This window comes from Eublepharis macularius, chromosome 3, assembly GCF_028583425.1.
Source record: "Eublepharis macularius isolate TG4126 chromosome 3, MPM_Emac_v1.0, whole genome shotgun sequence".
NCBI classification, from domain to species: Eukaryota; Metazoa; Chordata; class Lepidosauria; order Squamata; family Eublepharidae; genus Eublepharis; species Eublepharis macularius.
In genome coordinates, this window is record NC_072792.1 from 3,690,401 (window position 1) to 3,703,159 (window position 12,759).

General features: G+C 44.2%; 1 protein-coding gene across 4 annotated transcripts in view; it reads left to right on the top strand.

Moving 5' to 3' along the window:
• ENOX1 (ecto-NOX disulfide-thiol exchanger 1) overlaps positions 1–11,117 on the top strand; it is a 281,697-nt gene extending 270,580 nt beyond the window's left edge. For all 4 annotated transcript variants that reach the window (XM_054973854.1, XM_054973857.1, XM_054973856.1 and 1 more), the window contains exons 13-15: positions 4,889–4,991; positions 8,903–8,988; positions 10,200–11,117. In XM_054973854.1, coding sequence (XP_054829829.1) covers positions 4,889–4,991; positions 8,903–8,988; positions 10,200–10,331 — 321 coding nt within the window. In that variant the 3' untranslated portion in view covers positions 10,332–11,117. The remainder of the gene's footprint in view (positions 1–4,888; positions 4,992–8,902; positions 8,989–10,199) is intronic.
• The last annotated feature ends 1,642 nt before the right edge of the window (positions 11,118–12,759 follow it).

Here is a 12,759-nt window from a genome sequence, read left to right on the forward strand (position 1 = left end):
CATATTATTAACAAAATCACATAATTAAGTGCACTTTCCTTGGCAATGTTCTCTCTGGACTGTGCACAGGGCAAAAGGAAATTTTAAAAAGGCCTCTGATATGCATCCCCTTCATCTTGTTCATGCAGATGGGCTTTCTCATTGTTTCAGAGAGACAGCGCTCAGGCTGCCATTTTAGCAATTGTCCTTTTCTGCAATAGATACCATCTCTCCATTCAAAAATGGAATAAAAACTGAACTTAGGAATGGCTGAAGCAGCCCCCCCCCACAACAGACACACTACCATGAAAAAACTAACTGTTCTCTCACACCCGGCAAAAAAAAAAAACCCAGCAAGCAAACAAATGAACAAACCTATTTCAACAAGGAAACGTACGGTCTACCATTTCCCAGTCTTCCATTTTCAAAATACAATGTAATGATAACGTAACTGAAAAGTAAAATAAAACACAGACTCACTTTTTCCCTATTAAAATGAACAGAAACTGGTCCTTAACAGAGTAGCATTGATTGCAGAGAAAATGTGCTGGCTGGTGTGAGTGTGAAAGAGGAAGAGAAAATAACAAACGTGTACTTGCTGTAGTTTAAGAAAAGAAGTAAGAGTTCTTTATTATAGAAACTCCATACTTTGATAGGAAAGTGGAGAGATAGATTCCTATCTACCAGTCTATTCCTGAGGAGGAAGCCCTGAGATTAGCAATCTACACATCAAAGGATAGTTTAGGGCAGTAAAGGAGTAAACAGTAAACATGCCCAGACTGTCTATCTTTCTAACTCTCTGGTTTCTCCCCCTCTGAAACCTGAAGAAAGGGACAGCATTACAAGTGGAGTCTTCTTCTTCTTCTTCTTGTTATGTGGCGTCAAGTCACCTCTGACCTATGGTGACCCTGTGAATGAAAGCTCTCCATAACGTCCTATCATTAACAGACTTGCTCATATCCTGCAAACTGGAGGATGTGGCTTCTTTTATTGAGTCAGGCCACTTCGTTTTAGGTCTTCCTCTTTTCCTGCTGCCTTCCACTTTTTCTAGCATTATTGACTTTTCCAGAGAATCCTGTCTTCTCATGATGTAACCAAAGTACAATAGCCTCAGTTTTGTCATTTTAGCTTCTAGGGAGAATTCAGGCTTGATTTGATCTAGAACCCACTTATTTGTCTTTTTGGATGTTCATGGTATCTGCAAAACTCTCCTCCAGCACCACATTTCAAATGAATCAATTTCCTTTCTATCAGCTTTCTTCAGTGTCTAACTTTCACATCCATACATAGTAATGGGGAATGATTTTGGTCCCCAGAGAGACATCTTTATCTTTAAGGATCTTCTCTAGCTCCCTCACAGCTGCTCTTCCAAGTCTCAATCTTCTTCTGATTTCTTCATTGCAGTCTGCCTGTTGGTTGATGATTGCGCCAAGGAATAGAAAATTTTGTACCATTTCAATTTCCTCATTCTCAACTGTAAAATTGTGTAATTCCTCAGTAGTCATTACTTTTCTCTTCTTGATGTTCAGTTGTAATCCTGCTTTGGCTCTTTCTCCTTTAACCTTCATCAGCAGTCATTTCAAGTCTTCACTATTTTCTGCCAGTAAGGTGATGACATCTGCATATCTCAGATTGTTAATGTTTCTTCCACGAATTTTCACTCCACCTTCTTCTAAGATCTAACCCAGCTTTCCTTATGATATTTTCTGCATAGAGGTTGAACAAGTAGAGAGGTAATAATATGCATCGTCTGACACCTGTGCCAACTGGAAATCATTCCGTTTCCCCACATTCTGTCCTGACAGTAGCCTCTTGTCCAGAGTACAGGTTGCACATCAAGCAATCAGATGTTGTAGCACCCTCATTTCTTTTAACCCTCTCCATAGTTTTCATGATCCACACAGTCAAAAGCTTTTCTGTAATCTATAAAACACAGGCTGATTTTCTTCAGAAATTCCCTGGTATGTTCCATTAGCCATCGTGATCTCTGGTGCAATGTGATCTCTGGTGCCTCTTCCTTTTCTGGATCCAGCTTGAACATCTGGTATTTCTCGTACCATATATGTTAAGAGTCTTTGCTTTAGAATTTTGAGCATCACATTACTTGTGTGGGAAATTAACGTGATAGTCCAATAGTTGTTGCACTCTTTGGCATCCCCTCTTTTGGGAATTGTAATGTAGACTGAGGGTTTCCAGTCCATAGGCCATTGTTTTGTTTTCCAAATGTAAATTGGAGTCAAGCAATTATGTTGCAATTATGTCCAACAGAGACCTTGCAGTCTGACTGTTGCTACATTGAAAGTGGGTGCAGCCAGCCAAGGTTAAGGATTCAGCTACTTAGTGTGGGCCATAGCCATAGGTATTTTAAGGCAGTGTATAAATTCTTTTTTATATAAAATTTATTTTTATAAATATAAGCAGAACAGAGAAAATGAAATAAAAATGATATCCAATTATAATTACATCAATAGAAAAAGAAAAGAAAGAGTAGACATATAATATAATAAACAATATAAATAACTCAGGTTTTTTTTAATATCCAGCACATATCAATCCTTGAATATGTTTGGTGTCTGTCAGAAAAGAAAGTATAATCTCCAGTATTCAGATTTTTGATCCTCCAAGCATCTTCCAATTGTAACATTTCCATATAATTAAACACATTTTGGGGAAGTTTGCCGTCTTTGGGTTTTTTCGCCTATCGTTTTTTTAGATCCATTACCCCATTCATGTCTCTGAAGATCATTAACTTCTTGAAAATCAAAAATGGATTGGAAAACATTTTCATAATCATTGTCTTGCATTGTTTGGTGCATATATCGTTACTAGTGTGTAAATTTTGCCTTCCAGGAGCCTGATTTTCAAAATCATATATCTTCCGTCAGAGTCTCTTAATTCTTCTGTAACATTTATTTGTAAATTGTTTATATAAAACACAATTCCTTTTTTAAATTATAAATTCTTAATAAACAAACAAAGACATACAAGCAAAAAACAGGAACACAGCCCAAAGAGTAATGGAAATTGTAATATGATAAAACAGGAAGGGTGGACAGTCCTGTGCTTCATCTGCCATTGTAACTGAGTCCCTCGTGTGAGTTTGTCACTGGTTGCCCCCCCCAGCCAAATCCGAGGGGTCTTGAGCCCCTCAGCCCCCCTCCCCCCTGGTAGTTTACACCTATGATGACTAGTGCCTAATACTATGTCAAAACTTTTCGTAGTGACTTTGGAAAAAAAGGATGTGCTTTGACATTTCTTGTGGAAATGTCGCTTTTAAGAAAAGTGGGATTGGAAATTATTCCTGCACCTGGACGGGAGTCATGCTTATCCGTCCTCTCCTTTAAGCATTGCATCCTGAAGCAGCTTGGTCTGCTGACGCGGCCAATCGCAGCTCCATCTGATGTTCCGCCGGCGGTTCTCTGAATCCCTCCGCTGGTCTTGGCCACTTGATTGATGCGCTTGTAAACTGAACAGCATGTCCCTACCATTATTTTCTTTGGGGGAAGCAAGCCTTGTAAAAATCATTGCCATGGGAGGCTTCTGTAAACCTTATGAGTTCATGACCCTTACAGCACTCATGTCCTGCTTCTGAAGCCATAACCTTTTTCTGGAGCTGGCGTTTATTTGTCACTGTTGCTAACATGACCTGGACTCTTGCGCCATCTTTCCTTCCAGGCAAGGAACGTGTTATTTGATTTACCTTCTGTCTCTAAATGCAGTTCCGTGAAGTGCACAGAGAGAGCTTCCTATTAAACAGGTTTTGTAAAGCTGTTGTTGCTGACCATGCATGAAGGGACCATCCAATCTCTCTTTGCAAAACTAGAACGATTTTTCTTCCGGTGAAAGGCTAAGCCAGACTTAACATGTTTGAAGGAAGAACGGTAAGGGGGGACAGAGCCAAAGCGCACCCTACTCATTCATCATTTTCCTTACCAGCATAATTTTTTTTAAAATAAACAATTCTGTATACCTTACCTTGAGGACAAATGGCTGAAAATAAAATACATTTTAACTCAAGTAAAGGCATGAATTAGCCCTCCTTCTTTACCCTGCCCCAGGAGCTGGATCCTGGGGCAATAAGGTCCCCCCAGCAGAATGCCACCCATCAGCCATGCAGAGCAGCCCTCTAAGTGCGGGGGCGGGGGACGGGGAGTTATTGGATGCCTGGCTGGCCACAGCCCATAATTGGTGGGCTGTCTTTGCCTGCCTGCTCGATGGCATTTTTACGAGTGCCCTTTTGGTGGATGTTGGATTTGCTGGGACAACTTGGTTTTGCAAAAATGTCATAAATATGTTAGAGTTACATTCACTGAGGGTCATACTGGACATGATGGAGCAGCCATCATTTGAAGATCACTGCCTGGGTCCTGAAAAGCAACTCTGGGGCCACTCTGTCCTTCTCAACTCATGTACAATCCAGAGGGCACCTGTTGAGTTCTGAAATGCCAGAAGCTCCTGTGGTGGTCCTTGACATCTGAGGAGTTATCATCCTGTTTAAAAAGTGGGGTTTGTTCAAAGTCTACCTATTCTTTTTCCTGCTACAAGAACACTGAATGAAACAAATGCAATATGCATGAAATTGTTTTATTCTTCTTTTGTGGCGACTGTCAGACTTTAATTTCATTGGTTGGGGAAACGTCCAATCAGAAAAGCCTGTCCTTATCGTTCCATCTGAACCTTCCTCAGTCATTTCTGATAAAGGGAAGGGAAGGACAATGCTGACATTTTGTTCAATTGGGAATGCAGAGCTTCAGGAAACAGATCGATACTTTATAATTGTCTTGTGCAGAGCTGTGAATTGAAGTAATGATCTTTTTTATAGAAATGAAAAATGCTTGCAATACGTGTTTGAATGGATGAATTCTACGTAAACACCTGTTTTATTTAGTTTTGTTTTTAAACTTTATAGGAAATCAATGTGATGACAGTACCATTGGTCAACCAAGATAGAGAAAAAAATTCTGAGAAGCGAAGCCAACCACTAAAATCAGAGAAAGAAGCCCTGTTGATAGGTAAGGTGGCGGCTCCATTTCTGACCACAGCATTGACCCATGGCAAGCAAGGAGTGGCATGGGACAGGCGTCGTTGCACCTGTTTCCCATCACTGCTGGAGGGGTGAACAAAAAGCGAATAACTTGTGGTTATATTGGATGCCACAGGAAAAGGAAACACTGTGGTATTAGCCATGGACTTTGTACTACTAAGGAGGTTCCCATAGAGGAGAACCAGGTCAGTTTTTGGCTAAACGTTTTCTGTGTAGGGAGCAGGGGAAAGATTGTCAGCAAGGTCCAAGAGGACGCTCTTGATTAAAATGCAGGCAGCCATGTGCTGTCATGAATACATTCAGCTCTGTTTGCTGTGGTAACTTGGAGGGCCTTAATAAAACCAGGGATATCATTTCTCCTGACTTAGTCATGTTATTTACTTATTTGTTGTCTCTCCAGAGACCTGCTGGAGGCCACTCAGAAGTAAAAACAATACCATAAAATCATAAAAACTACAACATACATGATTAATATTATTAAACATTAAGAATGTACCAGGAAATAAAAAACATCCCAAAATATCCTTAAAACAGTCCTGAGGCTTTAAGTAGAGTGTAAACAGCTAAATAACAGGATAAAGCCCCTTAGATAAAAGCCTGGGGGAAAGTAAATGTATGTCAGGTTCTGACAGGTGACCCCCCCACCCCACCCCCCAGACCAGGCTGTCTGAGTTAAAGCTCTTTATTATTGGATCACAAGTTCATGACTCCAACAAGGCATTGACAGGAATGCTGGTACAAAGCGAAGCATCAATTGTTACACCCCCCCTTCCCCCCCCTTCCCCCAAGCCGGGGCCGTTAGTTTTGGTGCAGAGCTTTCAGGCGGGGAACAGTTAGTCTGTCCGGTGAGAAGAGTTCCTCAAGGCCGTCCCTTCTCGGACGTAGCAGGAAGACGGATAAGGCGGCAGGAGCTAGTGGCGGTTCACACCGTCTTCCCCTCCCCCCAATCCCAGTAGCACACTGAAATCCTACCTCCGTTCAGGAACTCAGCCAAGTAGCTAAGGCACGGCAGACATGCAGGAAGCTCGTCTGGCATCGCGTTGGCTTGGCACCTAAGGACAGTAAGTAGATGAGAGATGAGCCTCAACAGGGAGAGTGTCCCGCAGATGAGATGCCACCACTGAAAAATCCCCGTCTCGCCTCTGCAGAGGGGCACAGAAAGCAGATCTTAAATGGTGGGCTGGGCGGCACAAGAGGAGGTGGCCCTTCAAGTAATCCAGCCCCAAGTTGTATAGGGCATCTCAGGAAAGCACTTTGAATTGTGTCCAGAAATAGATGGGCCGCTGGTGCACATCTTCCTTCACAGGGCAGAGACAATCCCGGTATCATGCCCCTGACAATAGACTTGTGGCCACATTTTGGGCTTCTTGAAGTTTCCAGACAGTTTTCATTGGCAGCCCCCCATAGTCTAACCTGGATGTGATTAGAGCATGGATCACTGTGGCCAAACCACACTCTTCAAGGGACAAATGTGTCTGGTGTTCTAGCCACAGCTGATAAAAGTGAAGGAGGCCAGAGCCTCAAACCAGAGCCCAGGATCCAGCAGCAGCCTCAGAATGAATCCTCTCATTAAGAGAGAGTGCAGCTCTACAGAAGGGACTGGCTCCTTAGCCCTCGAGCAGCTTTGCCGTTGGCTAGCAGCACCTCCGTTCACTGGATTTAGTTTTGGTTTGGCTCTCATCTTTTCTCTTGCCTTCCTATTATCCTGAACAGGCACCTGTTCAGGAGTTCCACAGACCCACTTGATTACCAGGTGTCAACTGCATATCGGTGACACCTCGGCGCCTCACTCCACATCCCCAGCTGTTCTCTCTCAGCATGGGGGACAAGAAGGATCCTTGTGCGATCCCATAGCTTAATGCCCTGGGGTTGAGCAGGGCTTCCCCAGCACCATCTTCTGGGATCAGTCAGCCAAGTAAAAGAGGAATCGCCATCGCAGAGAGCTTCCTACTGCCGACCTGAAGGATACCACAGTCTACGCTGCTGAAAGCTGTCAAAAGGGCCCAGATAATCAAGACTAACACACTCCTTCTGTCATCCTTTAGTCAGGGCGACAAGGCCATTTCTGTCCCAAGCCCCCAGTCCTGGATCCTGATTGAAATGGGTGAAGATAATCTGTCTTCTCCAAATCTGCCAGAACCTACATAATCGCCACCCACTTGATCGCCTTGTCCAAGAATGGAATTTGGCCACTGGGTCCTAGTTATTTAGGACCTTCAGATCCAGGGACACCTCCTCCTGGAAAGGTCTCATAATAGCCTGTTTTGAAGCTGTCAGAACTACACCCTCCCATAGAGAGGACCCACTCAACCAACCCACCCCAGCCTCAAAGGGCCAGGGTCAAGCCTGAGTACTTCTGAGGGTCAAGCCCACATGCTTCTAAGCAGCATGTCCACTTCATCAGGCTCACCAACTGAACTTTATCCATGGCACTAGGACGTGACTGTGCTCCAGTAGCATCCTGAGATTTAACTGAAACAGTCATGACATCTGAGGCAAGGCAGAGGCAATGAATTTTATCTGCAAAATGCACTGCAAAACAGCAGCAGCTGGCTTGTGCATTTTCCAGGTCAACATCTTCAGGAACTTGGGGTAAGAGTCTCCACACACCTAGGAAAAATTCCATCGGACAGCACTGAGCTTTGTCATCACCCACAGAGTGGGTGCAATAATGATCCACCACCTGTGTTCACTTACGTCCCTTCCACGTGTTTTCATCTTGCCCTCTGCCCACCTGCTTCCTCCCCAAGAGACAGCAGGAAGTCACCCAGATCCATCAGCCATCTTGACCTCCCCCCACCGCCCCTTGCAGAGGTTCCCAGTGCCCTTGAGTTTACCTTCGCCAGGCAGTGGTTGGTCTATGGCGATCATAATGGGGAATCCCCCCCATTACCAAATCGTACTATCTTGTAAATCAAAAAGGAAACCAGGCCGTGTTGGGGAGACTTCTGTTGCCGGGCCCAGAATCGAATGAATTCTAGAAGAGCTGCCATCTTGCTTTGGCACAGCAAAATAGCACAAGTCCTCTGACTTGATGGCCTGAGTTTTCTCTGACAGGTGTACAGGGTGGGGGAACCTGTGCAGAGAAGATCCGGCAGCCCTGCCTGCAGTACACTCGTGTGTGTGTGTGTGTGTGTATGCGCGCGCGCGCGCACACACACAAATCAGCTTTCTCAGTACCTCATCTTTCAACTAGGAGGAAAACAATGTGGGTTCCCATGAATGAATGAATGAATGAATGAATGAATGAATGAATGAATGAATGACGGGAGCTGCAAAGATAAACATGGAAGTGTGTGTGGGTAATACTTTGTACAATTTCAGTCCTTGCCAAGAATACAGAAGTTATCCATTATAATGTTGACATTACCTTATAGGTTGCAATAAAGACAGACTGAGGGAAAAACCAAGACAGCTGCATGGGAAAACAGTGTTTTCATATGGTAGCTAATCTGGATCAAACACAAACCATGCTGAAATTATTAAGAAAAGTTGAGACAGTGCAATTTTAGATGTAGTAGATATCCAACATTTTCATGACAAGAGCCACTGAAGGAGAAAAAAGCAGCAATTTTATCATTCCAATGCCTACAATTTTCATTAATAAATCAAGCATAAAATTGGGAGCTGAGACACATTCGTCCAGCTAGTCTTTGTTTTGAAATCTCCGTCATCTTGGGCACTTAGTTACGGAGTGCTGTCATTCCTGAAGGTGAAGAATTGTGTTAACATGTGTTTTTCTTGTTGGACTGTTTAAGAAATACAGGAGTTACAACATGGAAGGCCAGTCGGTCCTGTTATATGGAAACACTGTTTTGTTTGGCATGTCCTGTTCTGCCCTAGGGAAACCGTATGTTCTCTGCATGTGTTTCAACACAGGTATCATCTCTACATTCCTTCACGTCCATCCGTTTGGAGCTAATATAGAGTATCTTTGGTCCTACATGCAGCAGCTGGACTCCAGGGTTAGTCGAATTCTTTGTTCTACACTGTCATTGTTTCAAAAATTATAATTGCATTTATTGTTAAAGTCTGGTTTTATTAAACAATTAATAGGTTGTGGGTGATCAAAATACAGTGTTGAAGGAAACTTCTGGGTGTCAGCGTACGGCTCATTCCTGGGATGTGCGGTCATGGAATGAGAAATCCCCCTAACCCTTTAAACACACAGTGATTGGTGTGCCCCTTCTGCCAGTTTGCTCCAGGGCTCCAGTGACCCTCCAGGGCAGTGACCTGGTACCCAGTTTTCAGTCTCGTGTACAAATCCTAAAAGTATTTTGCTGCCACATTTCAGTCCCCCAGCAGGTAAGACCCTAATGCCGAGCAGTCCGGATGCTGAAACAGGCAGAGGTCTGTGCTGTTGTCTTGTCCAGCAGTGCTGCATTTTCCAGCATTCTTAAAGAGTACCAATAGCTTGAGAACCAAATGACAGAAACTTATTAGACAAAGGCAAGAGATAATAAAACGTGACAGTTTGAATACCAAAAAAAGTTTAACAAGGAAATCTCATCACCACATGCAGATCCCTGATTCCAAGTGGCCCGTGAGCACCTTTCCCTAGGGTGACCAAGGCAGAAGCCTCATTCATTCATTTGGAAACCAATGCAAAATACACCCCCCCACACACACACACACACACGTGTTACTGTGTGGTGAAGCTTGCTGTAATAAACAACGTCCTTCCACCACTGCTCCACATCACTTCTCTCCAACAGCTGTTGCTGCACTGACAGATGCCTTCCCCCTGCTCTCCACTGCCCAGGGCTGTCAGTGACACTGCCCAGCATGCCTGGAGCTTACTCGCAAACAGTCCCAAGGGGGCCCTGCTTTCTCCCTCCCTCCTGAAAACTCATCTTTCCTGTGAAGCCTTCCACTGAACACTCTTCAGTCCAGCCAAAGTGGATCTCCGTTCCATTTAAATAAATGTGCTCCCTTTTGTCTTCCATTGCCTCCGCCCCCTGCCTTTTCTTCCTTCTTTCTGTGGTCTCTCCCCACCCACCACCCACCCCAAAGATGTAATTGTAACACATAAGGGGCTTGGCAAAACGTTGTCATTGTCAGTGTTCTCGCGCCCTTGGCAGAGGCCAGTCAAGGGCTGATGGGCCACGTCCAGTGTGAAGGGGCTGAGTTCACAGAAAGGTCTTTTGATGTGTTCTTCTTCTGCCTCCTTTCCCAGATCTCTGCAAATGAAATAGAAATGCTTTTGATGAGGCTTCCACGCATGTTCAAGCAAGAGTTCACTGGAGTAGGAGCAACGTTGGAGAAGAGGTGGAAGTTCTGTGCCTTTGAAGGAATTAAAACCACTTGACTGCGGACAGGATGGGGCTGGGGAGGGGAAAGACTTTGTGAGGCAGGACAGGGGCTTGCCGACCAACATGCGGAAGGGAGAGAATTCGGATCAGCACCCATCATGTTTCCAGAGTGCTTCAAGCCTGGTTTTAGTTGCATTTGTGATGTCCTCTTGTGAAAATGTAGTTGTGTGCCAGTTTCCAAAAAGAAAAAAAATCTAAAATGCGACAGGTCTGTTTCCTATGAAAACTCAAGAAAGGTACTACAATGATGTTGTTATTATTTTTAAAAAATATGCTGCGTCTAAGATTAGCTCACTGAGCAAACAGGAGGAATTCCCGGTTGCTAAGCTCCAGCGATGTATATGCCAGATGTAGTAGCTCTTCCTCAAGTTCCGTTCCAGAGAGTCTTTCCATTTAGTTAAAAAAAAAAAGTGATTTAACAGTGAGAGAAAATATACCAAAAGCCAACTTGAAGACGTGTCTGAACAGTTATTGCATTTTGTAAATTAAGTTATCTGCTGTACCAGGGACTTTTGCCTTATTGCTAGAGGTCTGAAAAAATGTGAATGGATTCTTTGAGAATGCTTTATCCAGAATATTATTTTTCTAATGTAACTATTCTCCATTCTGAGTTCATTTAACATGCACATCAATTTTCATAAACATGTAAATAGAAGCATTCAGTGTTACTATATTGTATTTGGTAGGTAACATTTGGGGTTGTGCATTCCAGAACAAGTATCCAGTTGCATTACCGTTACAGATTTTATAGCAAATATATTGATTTTTTTCAATAAATAGGACTTCTACCATAATGAGATCTTTAACAGTTTATTCTTTGATTCCTGACCTCCCCCCGCTATGGACTAGCAAACCGCAGAGCGCATTACGAAGGCCACATTTTGCCTTGTTAGGCAGAGCACTGAAAACACCATCAAGTAATGGTTCTGTTTAGTCTTCTGCTGAGAGTAGTCTAAAGAGTGAGCGGTGCTGTTCCTTAAATACAATTATTGTGTAATAATCAGCAATTTTTGAAGCTGCTTTGAAAGGGCAAAGTATAATGAAGAGCCTTCAAAATGGACATAACATTTACAGCTTGGATCCAGCAAAGAGCAAGTAGCAAGTGTAGCTTGTGCCGGGCCTTGCTCTTTTTTCAGACATTTCTTGCACATCATCCTGTACAGATTGGGATCCTCTGTGTCCACTGGGCAAGAGTGAGAATTTTTTCCATACTTCTGATGTGCACCCGGGTGCAGGCAAGTGCCTGAATTCTACCTTCAAAGCATCTGTGTGTGTGTGTGTGTGTGTGTTTGTGTGTGTTTCTCTCTAACTGTTCTCTCAATGTGTTTTAGAACTGAGATCAGGATCAGTACACCATTTGTCCCATTTGTCGTTTCCCCCTAAGGATCACTGCAGCCTTATTTGCCAGGGGGACTGACCTCTGTAATGCCAGAAGATTTCCAGCCCCCAACTGGAGGTTGGCAACTGTATCATTAAGCTGATCTGTGGCATAAGAAAGTAAGTGCTAATGGCCAAAAAGGTACAAAAAGGCCTAGTAAAATAGATTTGTTATTGCAAAGGGCTGCAGCGCTGGTTACTGAAAAGAGCAAGAGAAGTTTGTTCCCCTGGAAATACCTTTTGAGTAGGCAAGCCTTCTCAAATGACACATCCGAGGCACGTAGTGCTGAGAGGAAGAAGGGGCTTGGAGGCAAAAGGACCCTGCAGAGTGAGAAACGGAGTTTTGCCCAAGGCAAAGGATTCAGCACGGAGGGCCACTGCAGAAGGACATCGCGAGCCTGAGCGGGCAGGGACATCGCTAATTTGCTAAGGTAATCTACATTTTCATGAACAGAACTATTGGCAAACTAATTGCTGATTCCACCCCCTCCCCCACTCATTCTTCAGTTGTTGCACATAAAAAGGAGCATCAGATTGCTTCTACAGATATGTGAGAAGCAAACGCAAGGTAAAAGAGGCAATTGGGCCACTGTTGAGTGTGGAAGGAGAAACTCTGGTGCAGGACAGAGAAAAAGCAGACAGGCTTAATGACTTTTTTGCCTCTGTTTTCTCCCTGAAGAACTCAGGCACATCTAGAGATAGTAGAAAATGTGGCAGGTAGAGATGGGCACGATCCCAAAAAAATTGCCGATCCAGCTGATCGTGGATCGGCGCCGGTGACAATCCTGACTAAACGATCCACACCGATCATCTCTCATTCCCGATCTGTGGATCATGGATCGTGGAGGCCAAAGCGGGGCTCGCTGCTATTCCCAGCTATGTGGGAAGGTGGGTGTTGGCAGCAGCCACCGGGCACGGCGGGCACGGGGAGACGGCGACGAGCTGCCTCCCCTCAGGGGGCAGGGGGTCTGGCCGCTCGCGGCACCCCCCATGTGCCCACCCGCCAGGCCAAAAAGGAGCGCGCTGGCGAGAAAAGAACGGTGGGTG